We start from the raw sequence: 23154 nt of genomic DNA, 5'->3' as shown, positions 1-23154 counted from the left end.
AGTACATTTTGAGGAAATTCAGGATGTAAAACTGTAAGTATATTTTTTGCCATTCTTATTACCAGCTAAAGAAGACAGTTTGTGCCTTGTCACTTGCATGATATTTGTAAGGACCCTGTCTGGCATTTATAGCTAGCCAAACTCCGAAACATTTATCAAAAAAGTTAACATGGAATATGCCAAAGCAGCTGGTATGTGGCAGTCCATGAAACATCTCGGTTTGTTCATTCAGAAACATAAACCGTCTACTATGAGAGTGTACACGATTTGTTTACAATGCAGTTCCTAATACACTGTTGTGCACACATGAGTTCAATACTGAAAGATTCTGACAATGTAAAGTTTACAGAGAAAAAATGAGCATATAATAATAGTGTGTATGTTGAGTAGCATGGAGAAAATTGTTATATATAAATAATAACGTTAGGTCATGCAACTATGGTTCATGTGGTAAATGGAGGAGAAAATTATTTTAAAAAAATAATTCTGATGAACCAAAATTTCGAAGCTCCAGAGCAGAAGAGCATGTGGGAGTGTCTGTTGTTTGTTAGTACAAGTTTGTTATCACCACTCTTCCCAAATTTCTTGGAGGATGGTCAGGTTAGTCCTATATGACAATGGTGCTGCTAGGACATCTTGTGTGGTCACCAGTTTCCATCTTGAAAATCTTTTTATTGCTGCTCCTCATGAAAAGATGGGCACATCAGCATAGGGCTTTGATAAAAAGATGGGCACATCAACATAGGGCTTTCATGAAAAGATGGGCACATCAATATAAGGCTTTCATGAAAAGATGGGCACATCAGCATGGGGCTTTCATGAAAAGATAGGCACATCATCGTAAGGCTTTGATGAAAAGATGGGCACACCAGCATGGGGTTTCATGAAAAGACTTCTATTATGTTTATTTTGTTCCTACATGAAAATTTTGCTGTTGTGTAGTCTAATATGGCCACTGACAGTCATCTTGAAATTCTTATTACTGTGGCTTCTTCAGAATGGAAAGACAATGACATGGGGTTTTTGATAGAAAACTTCTTAGATCTTGTTTCAAAATGAAAATGGTGTTGCTTGGGCATCCAGTATGATTGCCACAGTTGCATTCTTGAAAATGGCTATTGCAATCCACCTAGATTGATGACAATATCAGAATGGAGTTTTCACCAAAAGACTTCTTGTGATGCATCGATGGACCTGAAAGAAAATGGTGCTGATGTGACATCCAATATGGCTGCCATGGCAGTTATCTTGAAAATCCTGTTGAATTCTATGCATGATCAGTGTAAAATCATATTGAAGACGTAAGATCTTGATTCTGAATGAAACTGGTGCTAATCTGACCTCCACTGTAATGGCCATTTTGAAAATCTTGTTACTACTACTTTGAGATGAATGGTCATACCAACAAGGTGTTTCACCAAAAGACATTCTATCTTGTTTACTTAATTCTAAATCAAAATGTTGTTCATCTGACATCCATTATAGCCACCATGGTAGCCATCTTGAAAATCTTGTTGCTTCTCCTCTTGAGTGGATGACCATGTTGACATTGAGTTTTCACCAAAAGACTTCTAATGGTGTCTAGTTGGTCCTAGACTTCAAATGGTGTCTAGTTGGTCCTTGACTTCTAATGGTGTCTAGTTGGTCCTAGACTTCTGATGGTGTCTAGTTGGTCCTAGACTTCTAATGGTGTCTAGTTGGTCCTAGATGAAAATGATGCTGATCTAATTTGAAAATCTTGTTATAGCTAAAGTAAATGTTATAGACATAATTTCAACATTCAGCAGTTTAAAATTAGAAATGGTCCTATCTTGAATTCCTGGATATTCTTTTTGGTCTGTAGAGCATCAGTCCATGTTTATTTTTAACACGAAACTGGAAAGCATTGTTTTTTGGGGGTTTTTTAAGTCCATACCATTTCACTGTGGGCTGTGTGTTTGTCCAAAGTGTCATGAAAAATCATGTGAAGATGCAGGTACCTTCTATGACATTTTATATTACTTATGCCTTAAAAATGTATATAACAGTTTTGAGTAATTTTCTTGTCATTATTGAGACTGTAGTTCTATAAAAGTCAAATAATGATCTCATAAGCAGTATATTTATGGATACTATGATTTTTTTCAGTGCCTTTAGATACCAATGAAGTTGAGGTTGAAGCTATTCTTATGAAGATATGTCACAAGAAAAGAAAGGTAAAATAGAAAAAGGTAGCACTCAGGAACTGTCATGACTTTTACATGATTCTTAGGTTGAAATGGACAAAAGATCTCTCACTTTCAAATAAAATGCTTGGTCTGGTTTTATTTCATGAAGATAATTTCTGATATGCAGTAGTACAGCTGCTGTCTTCATTATTCCTTACAATATGGTTAATGAGTTGTTTATTTCAAAGAAATTTCATAAACTTTAGATAGATTAGCTGCAAGGAAGATGTTTGACATTATGTATATAAAAAATATATGCAGTCATTGTGATCATCCGTATTTTGTAGATGGTGTGCTGGTGTATACCCAAATGGTGGTAAAATAAAACTTTTCTTTGCTAGGCAGTTGATTTCTACCATTTCATTTTTTATTCAATACTGCTTTTCTTTGCATTTAATAGTGATGTATTTTACTAACAGAGTGAAATCTTAAGAAAGCAAGAACTGTCTATATGTCAAGGGCATAACCCCGTGGTGCCAACCAGGGGCATGACCCAAGGACAGGAATGCTTCAGGAAGTAAGGGAAGTATATGATGTTGTATATTCCAAACAATGCGCAAAAATTATAACCCCAAAATTGTACTTTTTGACACAGTAAGGGCATAACCAAACAGCAGAAGTGGCACATGGGTTAGAATGTGATTATTTTATAATCCATATATGCTTTGAATTGGATAAGGCTTGATTGAAATTAATATGATTCTAATATTAATGATAATTATAACTCTTGGGCATCAGGAAGAAGGGAAGTATGTGGTCGTGTATTATTCCAGTTAAATGAATTGTGTTGGGGTTTATTTGAATACAAGAAAAAACATTGACCAGAGTATGGCCTATTTCTTGACTCCATGGTCCGAGTCAGACAATTAACCCAGAGAACAACAGAAATACAGGGAAAATATACTGGAGTTTACAATTAAATAATGTTCTGAATTTAAAGTGAAGCTTGATAAAAAGTTCATTCAAACATAAGAGGTGGAATCAGAACTAATTAAAAGGTGTCCTATGTAATCATCCCATGGTTCCACAAGGGACAGGAGTAGTAAAGCCCAGAAGATCAGTGTATGATGATGTTAAACTCTATGGAAATATGGGTAATGGAAAATTTTTTAACCAAAAATATGACCATTATAATTCTTGACTTCGTAACCTCCACCTTGGGACAGAAGCAGGAATCAGGAGTGTTGTTGAGAGAAAGGATGTATATAATGACAGACCTGCCAACTCTTGATTTTGGTGTAAGTCTTATGGAAATGACCATTAAGATACGGACTTTCAGAATAAGAACAAAAATTACATAAATATAATTGTGTTAAAATCCCAGTACTGGCTTGTCTGTGTTTGATTTGGATGCAGGTTTTGTATTATATTCAGTGGTATTGGTCCGGGAGCCATACCAACTTACAGGAGACCATCAAGCACTTTAAACTGCACATATGTTGTGATGCAAAATGTCTGTATGATCAAGCTGTTGCTTGGTTTTGTTCTTGGATTTTTTTAATTGTGTCCATCAAGAGATACATTTTCAGAAGAAAGGGACAATAAACCTATTAAAAAGTTTGAATAGTACAGAAGAATAAAAGGGAATATTAAAATTCCTAGTGAAATAAAAGCAGGAAGGGAAACAATTACATTTAGTGGACACCATGTGTTGATTTCAGTATTTCTCATGGATGGAAAGATGATTGCTGTCACACAACCCATGTGAAATATTAAAAAAAATTGAGGAATATTTAAAGTTGAGAGATAGCAAGAAGCCACTGAACTTTGTAGGATTTGGAACTGCTGTTTGTGAAACGGTACTCGAGGTAATTAAGGTTCAAGTAAACTTTACACACTTTTAAGCCCTCATTAAACACAATGTTTACCGTTGCCGCATCAGTCTTGAATCACACTTCAGGACTTTTAAATGCAGGTTTTCCAGCTTAACACTAGCAGTACATTATATTTTGTTACACCTTACTTCCAAAAAGTCGCGTTACAAAACAAATTTTTAACTGCCTTATTTTAGAAGGTTGGCAGATCTGTAATGATATTCAAAACATTTAGTGAATCGGGTAAAGTGTTATGGAAGTGCAAATAGTGAAATAAACTTGACTTAAATCTATCCCAATATTCCTGTTCCTGTGAACAGAACCAAGGCACAAGAGTGGCATTGAGAGAAGGGGTGTTTGTGATAATAGTCTTCTCAGAATATGAAGTAAATTGTATAAGGGATTATGGAAGTACGAGTAATGAAATTTTCTGTTTAACCAAAGCTGTTATCAAAATGTATTTCTATCATAATTCTTGGCCCTATGACCCCAACCATAGGAAGAACCCAATGGTAGTATTGGTTCTGGGAGAAGGAAGTAGGTCATAACATTTGAATATATGACAAATATGAAGTAAATTAGAAAAAAAAACTTTAAACAAAATTTGTAGACAAAATGTGTCCCAAGTATAATTTTTGACCCCATGGCCACACCCGAAGCAGAACCATGGGTTAGAAGTGGTACAGAGCGAAGGGGAAAATGTGATGATGATGTGTTCCAAACCCAGGTTGTATTAATGCAGTCTATGGAAATATAATTGTTTTAAAAGAGCTTGAACCAGATTGTGTCTCCATAATAAATCCTGACACTATGGCCTCACCCATGGGCAGGAGTGGCACAAAGAGAAGGGGAATATGTGATGATATTATTTTCAAAATATGAAATAATGTGGTTTATAGGTTACAGAGGCAGAAATGCTAAATAAAATTGTTATCAAAGCTGTCCAAAACCCCACCCACATTCATCCATGCACACAGACACATACGCATGCATTGTATATAATAGGTTGGGGGGGGGGTCCAATTTTGGTCGAGGCAAAAACATATAATTATTGGTCTTATGGTAGGAGCCTCAGAAATGAAGCTGAATTTCAAGGACATCACTATCAAACTGATGATGCAAAATGAATTACTATTATTAGGATAATATGAGATAAAATCCGCAATACATAAGATTGTCATTTACTTCAGGATGCATCTTCCCCTGTGATACAAACCAGTCTCGGAAAAGTGAGGGTAACAGTCAACCCTTCCAGTGACTTTGATTCCAATGACATCACCACTCCAAGTCTGAATGTGTCACCAGAAGCCTTCACTCAGAATAATGGACACTCAGTCAAGTCGTACGTGTTACACCTCAGTGTCACTTGTCATCTGAGACATTCCATTCCTAATGGAATCTGCAATGGAGATCTAATGGACCCAGGTGAATATATTGGATACAATTTAATCTCCTGTATGTATGTATGTCTCAATGTTGTTGTATCCCCATGTTGAGAAAATTCTCAAATTTTGATTAGCTAGATACCCAGGTAGGTCATTCCATACCATTCCATCTGGGGCCCCGAGTGGCCGAGTGGTCTAAAGCGCTCACCGTTCCAGATCACTGCCATCTCACCTCTGTCTGCGTGGGTTCAAGTCCAAGGCTCGGCTGGCGTGGGTACATGGGAAAGCCTGCCAGTAACTTCTTGTGAGTCGGTGGTTCTTCCCTGAGTTTTCCAGGGTTCTTCCTCCACCAGTTATACTGGCCGCCATGTATAGCCTATCTTGTGCTGAAAAGTGGCGTTAAACCCTAGAACAACAACAACAACAACCATTCCATCTCTTTAGGTAGATTTAATTAGCTAGGTACCAAGGCAGGCCATTCCATACCATCCCATCTTAGATAGGTAATGTGGATTTTGGCAAGTAATATGGAAAACAAGACGAGCTAGATTTTATGTGGTTGGCAGGAAATCATAAGCATAACCTCATAATTTCTCATTGAAATAATATATTCTTTTTATATGCCTGCATTAGGATGGAGCATATTTTATTATGTTGCCTATCCATCCACCTTACAGTATTTCTGGCCTACCATCTAACCATTTCTTTTGCATAAAATTACTTGAGCTGTCCATCATCAACAATTACCAAATTTTGTGAATGGCTTGCTTGTAGAGTAAGCTAGAACCCTATTGATTTTGGGCTTGAAAGGTCATGGTCACTGTACTGAAAGAAGAAAAATAACTAGAGTTCTGTTCCATATACGGGCATACACTTGGATTAAAGAATCTTCAAGTTTGGGCATAAGAGGTCAAAAGTCATGTTCACTGGCTGAAAAAAAACAACCTTTTTTTTGCATGATGACTTGTTTTCCATCATCTACAGTTACCAACCTTTGTGGATAGCTAGCACTTGTGGTAAGGAAGACTTTTATTGATCTTGGAGTCAAAAGGTCAAGGCCAAGGTCACTGACTGATGAAATAAAAATGGTTTTCACACGTTAACTTTAGGTGTGCATGGCATACCTCAAACTTTGTTGAAGGCTTGCATGCGGGGTAAGGAAGAAGTATATTGATTTGGGGATTAAAATGTCAAAGGGCAGGAGTACTGTGACTAAATGAAGACAAATGGTTCACACAGTAACATTACAAGTAAAACAGACCTGGACCAAACTTTGTGGATGGTTTTCACTTAAGGTGAGAAAGGTGTCTTGATTGTGCGGGTCAGAATGTCAAGGTCACTGACTGAAAGAAGTGAAATGGCTTCTAATGTGCCTTTCATTTACTCTCGTTTTATCTCCTATTTTCGGCTACTTGCTGTACTATACTTAACTAATAATCCATCTATCAATACATCTCGAGTTTTCACCCATATATTCACACTTTTGTGTCTTGAATGAAATCCCAGAGTTGTTCAGCATGCCTCTTTGAAACTTTTTACATATATCAAGACAAATGGTTCAGATATGTCTTTCGCTAATTAAAATACTTAATGTCTGTTATTTGTTGAGCACAGCTGGGTGGAGGTATGACCAATTGAACACATATTGGCATCAGTGTGCGTGTCTGTACATCATCGGTATATCCGGACTGTGCAGTTGCAAGAATACAAGTGGCGGGGGGGGGGGGGGGTTTGTTGTTGAAAAGAAAGTAATTCCAGCATGTTTGATATAATGGTGCAGGAAAATTATAGTAAAAGTATTGTAAATTTAAATGCTTGTATCTTCTGCATTGATACCTGCCAAAAGTCTCCTTTCCAAGAGTTTACTTTTCAGTATGATTTATATTTAGAACTGGAATTTCCCAGAAATTAGCTAGTGCACATGCGTATATAAGTGTACCATGAACTATATTGAAAATGAAATGACTTGGTTGAGTCATACCATAGTTGTCATATTAAGCACATATCAGGTGTCATTAAACAAAGTTGATAATTTACTTTTTCTGATAAACCACCTAATTTGGAGAGTAAAAATAATGTCCTCCTGATAATGTTGGCACCTGGTGCAAATGCACCAGCCAGAATATTCCTTTTGAACTTGAATTTGAAATGACTGACATTTGTGTCTTTGGATTGGCGTTTGACCCTATTCATCCGATGTAAATGGAGCTTCTTTGGTGTGATGGATTATGTGTTGAAGGTCAATATTACAGGGTGAGATGTATTTTTGTAGCTGTAGGCTATATCTTCAGTTTCTGTGCATGGACTGTTATTAGATGGGTGGTTAAAATGTCCAATGTGAAGGACAGGAGTTGTTTGGTTATGTGTTACTAATGTCAGCTACATGTTTCAAGTGAAATAATTATTGTCAAAATAAATGGATATCCTGTTTGCTTCAGCTCATAAAATTATACAATATTACAATTATCTGCTTTCTGTGGTATGAGAACAAGTCAAAATGATTCTGTTTGCAAACAAATGTCCACGTATTTCAGTTAATTGGAAAGAGATGTATTTCTAAATTACATTGTAAAAAGATATATTTTCTCAATTGCTCATTTGACTTTTATTTTTATTTTTCAAGAAGAACCTCATCCCAAGAGGCGGAAAAATGGACGAACATCAATATCTCTAGATGACAGAGATGATCTGATAGTATATGGTTCTGAACTTGTGGTCTATGACCGCAGAAAGTGCTGCCAGCTGACAGAAGGGGATTATCAGCTTGTCTTACAGGAACTGGGGTCGAAGTCTCCACCAAAGAAACAGGGAACATGGGAAACTGTGCTGAACGGAAAGGTACAAACGTGCATCTTAGATGGCATATCAGTGTAATTATCTAGCTAATTAACCATATTGTAAGGAATAATGAAGACAGCTGCTGTACTACTGCAGATCAGAAATTATCTTCATGAAATAAAACCAGACCAAGGTTTCTTCTATAGTTTCTGAAGACAAAAGATAGATGGTACTAACTTTCCAAAAGTACACTTGACTGCAACAAACCTGTGACCAGATGATGGTGTTGTAATTGGTGAAAATACCAGGAAAAAGCTTGAAAAGTTACCTGGATATGAGAAAAATAAAGAACTTCTTGGAATAAGATCATTCTTGGATACAACTGGAGTGTGCTTGATCTTTAAACTGGGTTTGCTAACATGGTTCTTCAAACCCTGAGTTGTCTAAATCATACATCAGTCTGAAGAATTTTCAAGAAATTACAAGAGCAATCCAACCAAGACTCATCTGTATTGGTTGAATGGAAGCTGATTGAAATGGACACTTGAATCGGGACACCAGTGGAAGATACTAGCATGGACCCTTTCTGGAAAGAGAATTTCATACTGAAGTATTGGACCGAGGTTTAAATTTGTGAGACTGGAAATCTTATTTAAGGCTGCATTAGTTTTAACATAATAATGCTGATGTAAAACGTTTATTGGAGAAAAATCAATCGAAAGAGGGTTCAGATGGCTGAAACAGTCAAAATTGCATGGTTTAAAAAGGCAGTGAAATCTTCTGATCCACAGACTGGTAAATCCGTCTATATATCTTTCACAAAGGGCTTCAAATGTCATTAAGGTCTCTGTCCATTCTTCCTATCAAAAGAAATTAGATAAGAAAAAATTGAATGCAAAATCTGACAAAGTGAAACATAATAAGGAAAAAACTGTCAGAAAATGCAAGAATTACTGAATGAGAAGGCCTTGTCACTAGAAATAGAGCAAAGAATACCTTGTCCTTCTAAGAATATTTAGGTACTGGATGTGACTGACAACTATGTTTATAACCCTCTGTACTTGTAAGTTTGTGCTTTCGATCATTATGTTAGCTATTTTATAATTCAAGGAGGGATTATTTATTAACCTTTTCTTTCTGGGATATGTTGAACTTGTATGATTATGTGGTGGTGGGACTACACCATCAAAGGTATTCCCAGACCATAATGCAAAGATCCAATAATGTCATTACCCTTGTTTGACATAATGGTTCACTGTGAGTTTAGACATTATCAATGTAATCTTGCTTTGGATGCATTCACCCACATATGGGTAGGCGTTGAGAATGGCCTTCATCTCCATGTTTGAATTAATAAGGGGAGTTAATCTGTAAGAGTTATTCTACTCCATTTATATCATACATAGTGGGAAAGATGTTTTTTGTCTGTCAGGGAGGGCTGGGTTCTAGATGTAGCAGAAAATTATTCCTGATGTTAATGCGATTGGGTAACGTACTTGATGGAGAAATGTATTGTAATAAATCTTTCCTTATTATTTGGTGGTTTACACTGGAACTACATCATCATTAACATTAAACATTGTCATCAGTAGTAATCTTTGATGCCAATCCCATGCCCAAATTGCCTTAGCAGCAAATTTTACGATCAGACCTTGCTAATATGTCAAAATCTTCAAACTGCTGGGCCATTGTTCAGTGTAGAACACTGTGCACTGGGCATACTTGACAATGATTGCTTATAAAGACCTCGTCCAGATGGTACCCTGAGTGGTACAGTTTTTATTGTATGTGGTGATATTTTATTGAGGAATTAGCTGAAGTGTTATGAACTACAAGAGATTCTAAAATATATTGTAGGCTGTGGGGCCCTTTGAGGTATTTAATCGCTGTCCCACACTGAAGTTTTCACTGTCCTGGAAGGATGTTTCATCAAGCAGCAGCACGACAGCAGGATCAGAAGTATTGAATGCATACAGTGAATTCAACAATGCTCAGTACTCGTACCAACCTCATTTTGACAACTTCTCAGGTAAGTCTGGCATCAGATACCAAACCATATTGATTATATGTTGAAGACATGCAGTAAATATTAAGTTTTATCTTTATCAGTGGATGCAACCCTGACGTGCAGACCTGCCAACCCTTACAATTATTATTAAACTATGGACATTTGGAATATTAGCAAAAAATATAAACATTTGAATGTTGCAGTCAAATCCATATTTTGGCTTGTCATGGTTGTCTGGATCTGGGGTTTTTATATTGGAGTGAGTGAAGTCAGGGAACCAGACTAATGTTACAGGAGTAAGTCAGATGCTTTAATCTGCCTGTATCAGAAAGTATAAAAGAAATATTTAGATTCTTGGTCATACTTGAAAAAAAAACAGGAAAGGCAACAATTGGATTTGCTGGACATCATGTGTTGATTTGAATATTGCTTACAGCATGAGGGATGATTGCCACTGCCTTTACAGTTTAAAATGAGGCAGAGGCTACATTGAGTTGTGAGATCACGGAAGTCATTGATCTTCATGGGTTTAGGAGCTGCATATACCAAAACTTAGCTGGATGTAAGTTATTAGGGTCTAAATCTACTTTGTGAACTTTTTCATTGTACATTACTTTCACTGCATATAATCATATTTCAGAACTTATCAAATATGTGTTTTCAATGTTGACATTTTGCAGTACATATTTTGTCACATCTTCCTGAAAATTGGTCTGACATATATTGACTGCATTACTGAGATCTTGTTAGGGTTGGCGGGTCTGCATGTGTAAATGCTGGGCCGCTCTGAAATGTTTTAATGTCACCGAGTATTCCAAACAACTTTTCCTTTAAACTAGATTTTATATTCTCACATTTTACTATATCATGGATGTATACTTTTTTTTTTAAAGAATGCAGCTGGTTTTTGACATCTTCATTTCCCTTACAAAGAACATTCCATACAGTTAATTCTCACTTACAGAATGACTTGTGTGGAAACTGCTATTAGTACACATTATTATTGTGGATCTAGTGATGCATTTATCAATTCTATCTGATTTATAGTGAAATTTCACACTGAAAGTAATATGACAGATAACTGCAGAAATGTGAAAAATTGAAGAGGAGTTTGGTACTGGAGGTAAGCTCCTTCGCAGCACAGAATGGTATGAACAACTCTTGGTTGTATATTTATAGTGAATAGTAACTGCATACTTTCATGTCACAACATGGATGTTAGACTACAGCACCATACATGCCAACCATTACCCTTTTATCACTGAATTATGTTATTCGCTTGCCTATGTATGGGTTACGCTTTTTCTGTACATTAAAAAGTAAATGAAAGTAAAGTTATAAAATCCGTGTTTGTAATTTGTATTATCTCTTTAATTCCACTCATCACAAAAATTTGAAATTATTCTAAATGAAAAACTTCTGCAAAAGAATAGCATAAGAGCTAATTTTTCCATCAAAGAAGTACACATACCTTCCTAATTTTCTATTTATAGCAACTGTACATGATTCATTTCCAAGGAAACAGATGGGTTTCTTTAATTTTATTATTATATTGATAATAAGTTAGTTAACAGGCCACTCTTTGCTTTTAAAGAAAATGGTGCCAGCTATTCAGTGCTTTTATGGGTTGACTTGTGGATGAAAATTCTCTGAGCAAATGAGTCCTTTTAAACATCAGAACATATCCAATCAGAAAAATCCAAATTAACACCAATTTAAAATATGTTAAGAAGAATATGAGTAACTCATTACAGCAACCAGATTGAGGACAGAATCTTCTGTGGACTTCACAAAAGTTAGACATGAATGATGTAGACTAGTTAAGAGTGAGTGTTTAATATAAATAATTTTTCAGTATGTTTTATGTTTTATTCTGATTCTAATCCATATGGATTTTGTCTATTTTTCCCATTTATTTTGACCTGCAGATCCAGGTTAGTTGTATAACAAAATTATAAGTTTTTGTACAGTGTACTATAATTGCGGCATGTAGTATCGTAGCCTCACAGAAGTAGAGGTACTAATATTGGTACAAGTAATATATAGATTACACTTTTTATACTCTGATTATGCTTTTTTGCCATTATATTAGCAAAAATTATGCTTATATATCTCTTGTGGTTGACAAGTATGCAGCATCTGTTTAATATTAGATGTGTGGTTTATATCTCTTAAATGACTAAGGTCCCAAAAAAATTGTGTTTCTGGTTGCACTGGTTTTAAAATTAGGGTAGGCAGGTTTATTTTTTTATTTTTATGAAGATTATATATATAAAATGTGATTTATTTTTTTTACCATGAGAAACAGGGACAGTCAGCCAACTGGAAACACTTTGGGCTTAAAAGGACTTTGAATACTGGTTTTAAAATTAGGGTAGGCAGGTTTATTTTTTTATTTTTATGAAGATTATATAAAATGTGATTTTTTTTTTTTTTACCATGAGAAACAGGGACAGTCAGCCAACTGGAAACACTTTGGGCTTAAAAGGACTTTGAATACTGATAATAAACAACATATCAGTTCCTTGGAACTCTGAACCCTGCTAGATTCTGTCTGAAGACATCACTAATGCCATCTCCAGTTCCTGCTTCTAGCAAACTGGAAACAGCATCAGGACCAACTATCAGCTAGGGTTTCTGTGGGATCCTATTTTTGTCACCACCTGAGTTTGTAGCTAGATCAAAATTGGTTCCTGATGAGTCCCAGTTCACAGTCCCAAACCCAGCGTTGTGTATGTAGATGATCAGATTGGGGTGGGTGGCTTGTTGTTCACCTGGAACCAGAGAGGGTAGTTCTATAGATTGCACAGGTCTTTCCTACACAACAACCTACCTTTTATCCACCTTTATGTTCGGGTCTTTTTAAATGATCTGACAAGACCTGTTTTTGAGAAAGTTTTCCAGCTGCATCACATAGGGTAGGAGGAAATTTCCTTTTGAATTTTGTGATGCAGAATTTAGAATCTTGTGTAAATGTGTAGTAGGAAACATGGTGATCCTGTCTGCCCCTCGTTAAATGCAATCTAAGACTTTTATCTCTTTAGAATGTTCTGTTTTACTGTCAAGGGTAGAGGATAGCTCTTTCTAACACTCATGTTCTCTACAAGTTCTGCCATTGGGTTGGACCCTCATTTTTTAATATTTCATTGGGTATTTTGAACTTGGAAGACCAATGTCTTGCTCAGTGATGACAAAAAGGAATCTTTCTATGCTCCTCGTCCTTTTCAGAAGCCTCCTTAGAAACCTTACAATGAAGCTTCTCCACCCTTAAGGCAGTCTTTGCATCATTGTCACTGGAAATGTGTTGTGTACAGTTCGCTGGTTCTTTGCCAACCTGGGTTTCGGGGTAAGAATCGGTGACCTTCATTAGCTCCAAATCCTATTGAAATTCCTACACAGTTGTATCTATGCTGGGAATGATCAGTATAGGCTCCTTTACCTGGTTATGGCCCATCAGTTTTGTTTGGCTTCTCTTTCAACCTCTCAAGGGTTTGTCTGATATTTGGCAGACACCAGTTCAGGTAGATTGTCCTTACTGTCAAGAGAATTTATCAGTCCCTCAGGAACCCTTTATTTAACCATAGAGCTTTATGTTTATATTTGTCTTAATCCAAAGAGAAAAGAAAGCATCAAAGTGTTCCTCTGTTATTTTGACAGGCGCTATCGTGAGACAGATTTTTCTATCAAACGAGCTTATCAGTATCTCTGTGAGAAATTTTTCTTTGACAAGAGTCAAAGCCTGTGAGGTATGGGGCTATTGCAGCATCTTTAGTCTTTCTTAATCATTCCTCTCAGGATGTTGTCATGAAAGCAGCCTTAGGTGGTCCACTTCACCTTCTCTTTGTTTTACTTTCGATTCAGTGTCTCTCAGGGCAAAGGCATTTACAAATCAAGTCCATTTGTGTGAACCCAACATATTGTCAAGCCATCATGCTGCTGAAGATAACCCTGCTGACAGCCAATGGTAAATTCATGTGATGGCTAAGGCTAATCTCTAGGCCATCAGTCCCCCCCATCTCCCCCAAGCTGGAGAATTCTTTAATTCCCAAATAGGGAGTAATTAGAGAAGAGGTATAAAAACTCATTTCACTTTTTGTAATATGTATTTGCCATTATAGTCTAACTCCCTTCTCTCTCCCCATTTTGATGTCCTTTCAGACTAGGTACTAGTCATATAAGGAATTTATTCTGAATGTTGAAAATTGACTCGAGTATCAGACTAGATTTTTTTTAAAGGCCTCTAGTTATATTAGAATGAAGACATGCCAAGAAGAGATAGCAGTGCAATAACAGATGATAAGTATTGCATAAAATTAATTTCTCCCCACCCCGCCCCAAATATTCTTTGTTAGTTCTATGAGTTTTCTTTATTGACAGGTTTCACTGTATGTAGCAGATGCATAAAAGCCAAAATCCAGAGATTTTTCACAAAGACTTTTGTGTGCCTTTCAATGTTAGAACTGAAATCGGCACAGTGCAGTTCATTTTTGGTGCTAATTCGTGTTTGTTTGCTTAACATATGGATTGAAAATCAAAAGTTTACAAAATTATTTCTATTGTTGGACTCTCTACTATGCTTCCAGGGTATTTATCTGTGCCATCCATTAATGGACTAAAAGCTGAAAATCAAACCACACCTCGCAAGAAAACTCAAGTGGTATACCAGTTTTTGTACAACAGCAACACGAGGCAGCAGACTGACGCCAGAGAGGATATGTGTTGCCCCTGGTGTTCAGTCAACTGTGACAATTTGTACAGTCTCCTTAAACATCTTCGTCTAAGTCATGCCAGATTTAATTTTGTATATGTGGTAAGTTGGTAAAAGAAATTCAGTATTATGTTTTACACTTTCATTCCTCCTGTTTTCTCTCCATCCCTCTGTCCCTCACACAATCTTGGGAATGCATTCAGTCTCTTAGTTTTTCTCAAGCCCACATTAGTGGACGTAACAGTCACTTTTTGGACAGCAATGACAGCATCAACAGTTTGTTAAGGTTTCAGTTAAAGTATTTTAGTTGCATATATTTCCTGCACACCTTAATAGATTCTTATCATACCTGGCATGAGTCATCTTGAAACTCAGAGAATTAATTCTGCAACATACTTGCTCTCCCCTTTTACATAAACTTGGAGTCAAGGTCCCAGTCATAGAAGATTTGCATTAAGGATTTGTTTAATGTCTTTTCATTTGCTTATATTTTTTAAACCCCTCGATGGATTTTCTTCATACTTGTTTGTTTTGAAGCCAAGATGATTCATTATATGGCATGCTCACACTCCGTTTTTGGCCATGGGCTCAAAGTCACACATACCAATGATTTGATTGTGGACTCGACATGCAGGCTTTGGCCTTGTAATGTATTGCTGTGAAACTTGGTACATCATCCAAAAATGTGCATGTTGACAGATCACTCTGCTCCCATGACTTTTGTTTGAGTTATTATTATTATTATTATATATATATATATATATATATATATATATATATATATATATATATATATATATATATATATAATCATCCGAAGATGCAAATTGGGACAAATTACTAATTGCCCAACTTTTGTCCAAGACAAATTACTAATTGCTCAATTTTTGTCGAAGATAATGCTCTTGTAACTGTATATGATAGTCATGTAAATGCAACTAGTCTTGCTGTTTTTGATAGATTGCTTTGAAACTTGATATGTATAATTGTTATCATTTGAAGATGTGCATATTGAAAAATGACTATACAATTTTTATATACCCACCATAAGGCAGAGCATATTATGTCTGTCACTCTGTTACCAATTTAATTTTTGTGCTATAAATCAAGCTGTCCAGTTACCAGACCTTATGGATGGTTCGCAGTTGGGGTAAAGAAAAATCTTAAAAAGTTCTTTGCAAATGGGTCAAAAGCCGAGGTCACTGACTGAAAGAAGGAAAAACGGTTTCTGTACAGATATCTCAGTTACCTACTTAGGGAACTAGTAAAAAACATGGGGTAGGCTAATAACCATGTGGTCTTAAGTACCGTGTTGTACAAGTTATTGCACTTTTTTTAATTGAAACTTTCTACTGTCTTGAAACAGTCTTGTTAAAGTTGCTTCTTCTGAACAAATGGTTTTATCAACATATGACTGAAATACTTTGTATAATGTCTAGTTTATTCTAAATGTAATGGTGTATGTCAGACATCCAATGTAGCCTCGTGGCAGTCATTTGAAAATCTTGTACTTGAGTGGATGGTCATACTGACGTTGGATTTTAACTCTAAGACATATCATATTTACATGGTCCTAGATAAAAATATCACTGATCTGATACAGTGTGGCTACCATGGTGGTCATCTTGAAAATCTACTATTTGCTACTCCAGAAATACTTCTAATGAATAGATGGCCTGAAATGAAAGTAGTTCCTGTCAAACATGCAGTAAGGCATATAGAGTAGACATATTGGAAATATTGTTATAACTGCTTCTCCTGAATGGAGGGTCATATCAACATGGGGTTTTCACTAAAAGACTTTTTATGATGTCCAGTTAGCCTTGGGTGAAAATGGTGCAGATCAGTTTGACCACCATGGAACTTAACTCTTGATAGGATGGTCATACTATTGCAGGGTTTTCACCACAAAAAAATACTTCCTATGATATCTAGTTGCTCCTAAGTGAAAAAGGTGCTGATCTGACATTCAGATGGCTTTTTTTCATGGTCATCGTGAAACTCTTGTTGTTATTGCTGCAAGTTCTGAATGGTATGGGGGTTTCACTTAAAAAATTCATACAGTCCTATATGAAAATGATTTTAGTCAAACTGCCAGTGTAATGGCCATCGTGACATTTTGAAAATCCTGTTATCACTAATTTGTTTTATGATATTCTTTTATTTATTCGTGGTTTTAGTTGGCACTTTGACATTAATTTTAAATCAGTTGTCTTGATTTGGAGTTTTGGTAACACAAACAAGTATGAATTGATAATTATATTTAACCCAGTTGATGGATATATCTGAAGATTTCCTTGAAATGATACCACTTTAATAAACTTTCAAAATGAATCTTACTTATACATCTAATGAAACATATCCTGTGGTTATATCTTGACATTGCTGCAGACAAATTCATTGATGTTCAATCCATCTTGTGAAGATGTTAACTCGAACGTACGAAAATAGTTTTGATACCAATTTGTTATGGTGTAGTTTCTCAGGAATCTCAGAGATTGTTACACTACTCGGCAGTTAAAAAGAAGAATTGGTCTTGTGTTGGATTACAGCTAGATGCTGTATTTGACAGAATACTGTAAACTTGATGTGAGTTGCAGTTATAGATGGATTTCTCATACTTTTTACATATTATGGATGTCATTTAAAGGTGTACATTATGACTAATTGTTATATTCATTTAATTCTTAAGAGAGTTATTTCCCTTTTTTACATTTGCTGGGTGCAGTCAGTATATGACAAAATCTCAACTGCAGTATTGCAGTTACTAATGGATTTCAGTCATATTTGATAGACGTTGCGGTCATCATACAAAAATTGAGCAACATATATACTCTTATAAGCGAGTCAAATAGCAAACAACCAAGATCCTGATCTTCCATATCATAATGCACCTGCAGATTATGGTCACTAAGTTCTACTGATTACTCGTAGGAAACTGCACTGAACCAGATCTGACTGCACATTAGGTGATGGCAGATCTGGGTCTGTGCAGTTTGCAGTTGGACTCATCTTATAATTGAGTATATACAGTGTGGGTGAAATTGAAGTGAATGGCTTCTTGGGTTGTTTTGAGTTCATATACCTCCTGAAACTTGTTACTACAATGGTTGTATATGAAGTATACGGTTGTATATGAAGTATACAAGTCATAGAATCTTTGCAAATTTGTCTTTTTCAGCCTCATTCCAAAGGTGCTAAAATTGATGTCTCCATAAATGAACGCTATGATGGTTCATATGTCGGAAATCCTCAGGATCTTAATTCACATATCGGGTATGCCTTCAGTAGAAAAGGACCAGTGCGGAGGACACCTGTGACCCATGTTATTGTGTACAGGTGAGTCATAGACTAAGGAATGATCTGTTATTTATGAAGCTATATTAGTGAAAAACAAATGGTGGCGTTGGCAGCATCAACAGTTTCTTTATGGTTTTTATTACAGCTTTTGATTTTAATGGGGTTTTAATATGTATGTTGTGGTCTTCTTGTTTCTGCATCATTGCAGATCTGCTTATTTGATGATTATAGTAATATACAACAAATATGTAAAGACCAATTTGTCACATCAATATTTTTTCTAATTGTGGTAACACATTACCAGCTTCTTTTGCATTGCTTTCTTCATCTGGGATGCTAAGTTCCCTGTCCAAGCTAATGTTTCCTCCTCCAATTAGTAATTGAAGGCCTAGAATTAAAAAAACAAAACAATCCCAGTCTGACTTAAGACCTTCCTATTTTTAATACTTTGGACTGATCTCATGAGTTGACCTGTCAGGACACCCCAAAAAATGTAACTTCCATTGTTGTTATGAAAAGTATTTTCATTCAGTCATTGTCTGTTTTGTATTGACTGAGTTATTTTCGCCCTGATTCTTGCACAATTGAGTGTTTTCTTTCATGTTTCTTGTAATTGTGAAGTGTGTTGGTGCCTTGCACAGTGAAGCAGTGCTTCCGTAAATTGAGCCTGTGCTTAGTATTGGTGTCAGGGTAAGTATCATCTACCCATTTCTAGTTCAAGTTGTGTTGATTTATATTTTATTGTTCAGCGACATGTGTCTCGGTGTGGGTAAGCATGGGCATAACAGGGCTCCATTGGACATGCACTATATCCTCCTATCAGGTATGGCTCATGCAGCAAGTCACCTCACTTATTGGGGAAAGGAAAGTCCCTTTTTCTCTAATTAACTTCAGGGTGACTCCCTTCAGTTCCTAGAAAGAGTCTGGATCACTTCCAAGTGGAGTTAAATAATGGTGCCAATTAGACCTCCAATATGGCAGACACAACAGCAATCTTGGAAATCTTGTTATTGCTACTTTCCCTGAATGGACAGTCATATCAACATGGAATTTTCACCAAGACTTGGTCATAAATAAAAATGGTGCTGATTTGACAACCATTATGGCCATCATGGCAGCCGTTTTGAAAATTGTTTATTTTAATCACTAAAACTTATAATGTTTAGTTTTTCCCAAATGAAAATGGTGCTGATCTTATCTCCAATATATTTAACTACCACAGCCATCTTGAAAATATTAATTACCTCTCCTTGATCAATGGTCGAATCGACAATGGTGTGTGTGTGATGAATCCCAAAAGACTTCTGTGATATCTGGTTGGACCTTAATGAAAATGGCATTGATCTGATTTCTAACAGGTCCACCGTGGCAGCTGTCTTGAAAACCTTGTTATGGCTATTCCTCCTCAATGGAAGTCGATATGGGTCTTTAGCCAGATTTCTAATGGTACCTAGTTTTTCTAAATTAAAAATTGTGTCAGTCTGTCCTCAGTTATATTGATCATGGTGGTCATTTTGAAACTTAAATAATTTCTTCTCCTCCTAGATTGAAATATAGTTATTGCACCAAATGATTTCTTACAACGTTTTACTTGGTCTAAAATGAAAATGGTGCCAATCTGACATCCAATAAGGTGACCTCGGCAGCCATTTTGAAAATTTTGTTTTGACTATTCCTGAATGGATGGTTAAGTTCAAATGCCATCAAATGATGCATAGTTGTCTTAAAACATCAGTCCGTTTGAGGGATTCCTGTCACTGCAGCCATTAGTCTCCTGATATTTTCAGCAATGTAATAGTAGCAGGTAATGTCTTACTGCTATCATAATGTTTCTTTTATGATGGGGGTGTAAAACTAATTTTAGTTAAGTAATGCTTACCTGCTACTGCTGTAGATATTACTTCATACAATCCTGCTCCGATGTCCTGTGGCCTTGATTCAAGTCAGAGGAGGAAGGGTATTCTGTATGTTGGCCATTAGTAAGGAATCAAACTGGGGTGATCTTCTTTTCAAATCTGGGTGTCCAATTACTAATTGGAGGAGGGAGTATTTTCCTTAAACTGGTAACTTGGTGCCCAAGAAAATAAGACTAATGCAATTGTAGCAGAAAAGTATTGCATAATTAAAATTGGTTTTACACACACACATTTTCATTTTCAAAGGAAAAATTGGCTCTGGCATAGTTATTTGTCCTTTTCTAAAACTAAGTTGTAAGTAATTTGTAGCAAAATAATGGTTGTATCTTAAACATTAAGATAAAACCAGCGCTTTATCATAACAAAGTATAAAATAATTATACTCAGTTGTATTTAATAAAAATATACAGCTGGTTAATAAAAATATGCAGTTGGTTAATAAAAATAAGCAGTTGGTTGAGATTTCATTAATCAGATTTTTCAATAGAAATTTAGACGTGAACAATCTTATGTGAACTGTATTTTCTTTCCATTTGACTTAATTTGTCTTTCTTTCACTCCTGCAGGCCTGTAAGGATGACTCCATCACTCTCAGAATTCTTGGAACTGGAGACAGACAATCAATACAATAGGCAACTAGTTCAGGGCCATAACAGGTACAGTTGACTGCTCCTTTCTATAGTGTATGTATGATATCCATGCACAGGTAACTCTAATGTGTCAGTTGTTGACCTTTGAGATGGCAAGTAGCATTCTCTGAATGAGATGGTTTATTTGTTTCTGTTTGCTCGATTTTCATGCTGAGTTTGGGGGCCCCGAGTGGTCTAAAGTGCTCTCCGTTATGGATCACTGCCATCTTACCTGTCTGCATGGGTTCAGGTCCCAGATTCGGTCAGTGTGGATATGTGAGAAAGCTTGCCAGTAGCTTCTCATGGGTTGGTGGTTCTTTCCGGGGGTTTTCTCAGGTTCTTCCTCCACCATTAGTACTGGCCGTTATGTATAGCCTATCGTGTGCTGAAAAATGGCGTTAAACCCTACAACAGCAACATCATGCTGAGTCCCAGAACCTGCTGTACCCTGTAGAGGTGTAAATGCTATTTATGTATAACAAATTAAAACATAAACACATGACATATTTGCCAGTAATGACCTGTAAAGGTGAAAGAGAGCTGAAGTAATGCGATAATCTTCATTTTCATGTACATATTCTCAAGTAGTGTACAGTAGTGCTAATTTTCATGTACATATTCTTAAGTAGTGTACAGCAGTTCTAATTTTCATGTATTTATTCGTAAGTAGTGTACAGTAGTGCTACTTTGCATGAACATATTCTCAAGTGTAATTTGCACATTTCTTGCAGAGCACATGTACATTTTAATTTTGGTTAATTTTTATTTGGATTTATATCATAACTATAATGAGAATAATTTAGATCAGGCCAGATGGAGTTCTTTATTTTTGCTTTTTCTTGGCAAATTGCCTTTTTCAGGTTTTCATGCCCACATATAAATATATGTTGTACTCTGTCAAGAGATATCATGTATATCTCAAGAAAAAATATAAACAAACAACTCTGAAAAGGGGTTGAGAAGACCTGCTCTTTTTCTGTGATTTCTAGTTTAAGTGCATAGTTGACAGGGATTGCAAATTATATTTATCTTACGGCAACTGGCAAACAGTTGGGTCCATAAACTTTAGGGTCAGGGTCACAGAAAGGGAAAGTGTATAAAATCCTTGAATTGGTGGGGTTGCTTTAAAAACTTGTTGCATATTTACAAAGAGTGTCTTTTATCCTTAAAACTGCTTGATTTTGATGAAAATTCTTTGAATTTTGCCTAAATCATGGGGTCTTTTTTTTGAGAAAATACAACATTGGGTGGATCCAGTGATATATGGCATGTAGTTTGCCATATGGAGTAGCATATCTTAGCTGTAGTGGTGACATAAATACGTTATTTTTTGTCTCAACTTTTGTATCTAAGTATGCAGTAATAAGCAAAGCCAAATATGAAGAAGGTTGAATTTCTAAAAGAAAAAAATCCTTGAAAACCTTTGGAAGTCCTTGTTTTGAATAAAAATTTTCCCATGCCTCTTTGAGCAAAGACACACACGTCGCCAGCAGTGTTGCTTGGACCACAGATAGGTTATGTCATCAAACCCACTTTATTTCTTTTTGAAACCCCTGATCATGTGCCCTATGTGATACTATTGTTGACCATATTCTGCCAGACAAGTAATATCATACCCAGTTGGGTCTTCTGTTTACATATTCAGTATATAATAGTTGTATTTTGTTTTTTGCAGACTTTACTACCACACTGCCACTACTCTGCCATTAAAACCTCAGGAGATTGACTTTGATAGTGAGGATGAGAGTTATCCTCCATGGCTGAAACAAAAGACTACAAATGTGAGAATTGAAATATGAACTACTCTTATCTCAGATTGTAACTAATATAACTATTGTATTAAGGTGTTTTCACTGAAGGATAATATTTATAACAGTAAAGTGTTTTAGAAATATGCTTTCATTTAGATTACTATCGATGTTAACATCAAATTTGAAGCAAAAGGTTGGGTTTTGTGCTTGCAATACTACTTAATTTGTATATTTTATGTGTTGTTGTTGACCTTGCCATATTTTTTGAAGTGAGGTGTATATTTTATCCATGTATGTGATAATTCATTCACAAACTTTGGGTTTTTGTGTAAATAGCTTTTGAAGAACATTAGCTTACTCTCAAGAATACCAGGTAAAATGAGGTTTCTACCTTTTTTACATCAGAATTTTACTTGAACTCTGCCAAAATGGCAGGGTCATTAGTGTTCTGTGGGCATATTTATGGGCAAAGATCACTAACACCGTGCTTTTTTCATGTGATTGTCCTATCCTTCAGATTTAGAGAATTATCAGCTATTTAACATTTTCCTATTTTTTAGATGATTGACGAGTTTACTGATGTGAATGAGGGGGAGAAAGAACTGATGAAGTTGTGGAATCTCCACATAATGAAGCATGGGTAAGTTACTATCATTGT

At 35.9% G+C, this 23154-nt stretch overlaps 1 protein-coding gene across 2 annotated transcripts in view; it reads left to right on the top strand.

Annotated features, from left to right (window-relative positions):
* Nucleotides 1-23154, top strand: part of LOC149806041 (polycomb protein suz12-B-like) — a 54396-nt gene that overhangs the window by 21523 nt on the left and 9719 nt on the right. The window contains exons 6-14 of one of the 2 annotated variants that reach the window (XM_089950903.1): nt 2128-2195; nt 5212-5446; nt 8033-8244; nt 10042-10213; nt 14776-15002; nt 18082-18239; nt 20683-20772; nt 22421-22526; nt 23057-23136. In XM_089950903.1, coding sequence (XP_089807029.1) covers nt 2128-2195; nt 5212-5446; nt 8033-8244; nt 10042-10213; nt 14776-15002; nt 18082-18239; nt 20683-20772; nt 22421-22526; nt 23057-23136 — 1348 coding nt within the window. Of the gene's footprint in view, nt 1-2127; nt 2196-5211; nt 5447-8029; nt 8245-10041; nt 10214-14775; nt 15003-18081; nt 18240-20682; nt 20773-22420; nt 22527-23056; nt 23137-23154 lie in introns of both variants that reach the window. The other variant, XM_089950902.1, reaches the window with a different exon arrangement.

The sequence above is a fragment of the Sinohyriopsis cumingii genome, chromosome 2 (assembly GCF_028554795.1).
Source record: "Sinohyriopsis cumingii isolate HCF-2022 chromosome 2, ASM2855479v2, whole genome shotgun sequence".
Taxonomy (NCBI): Eukaryota; Metazoa; Mollusca; class Bivalvia; order Unionida; family Unionidae; genus Sinohyriopsis; species Sinohyriopsis cumingii.
This window is presented reverse-complemented; position numbering and strand designations above follow the sequence as displayed.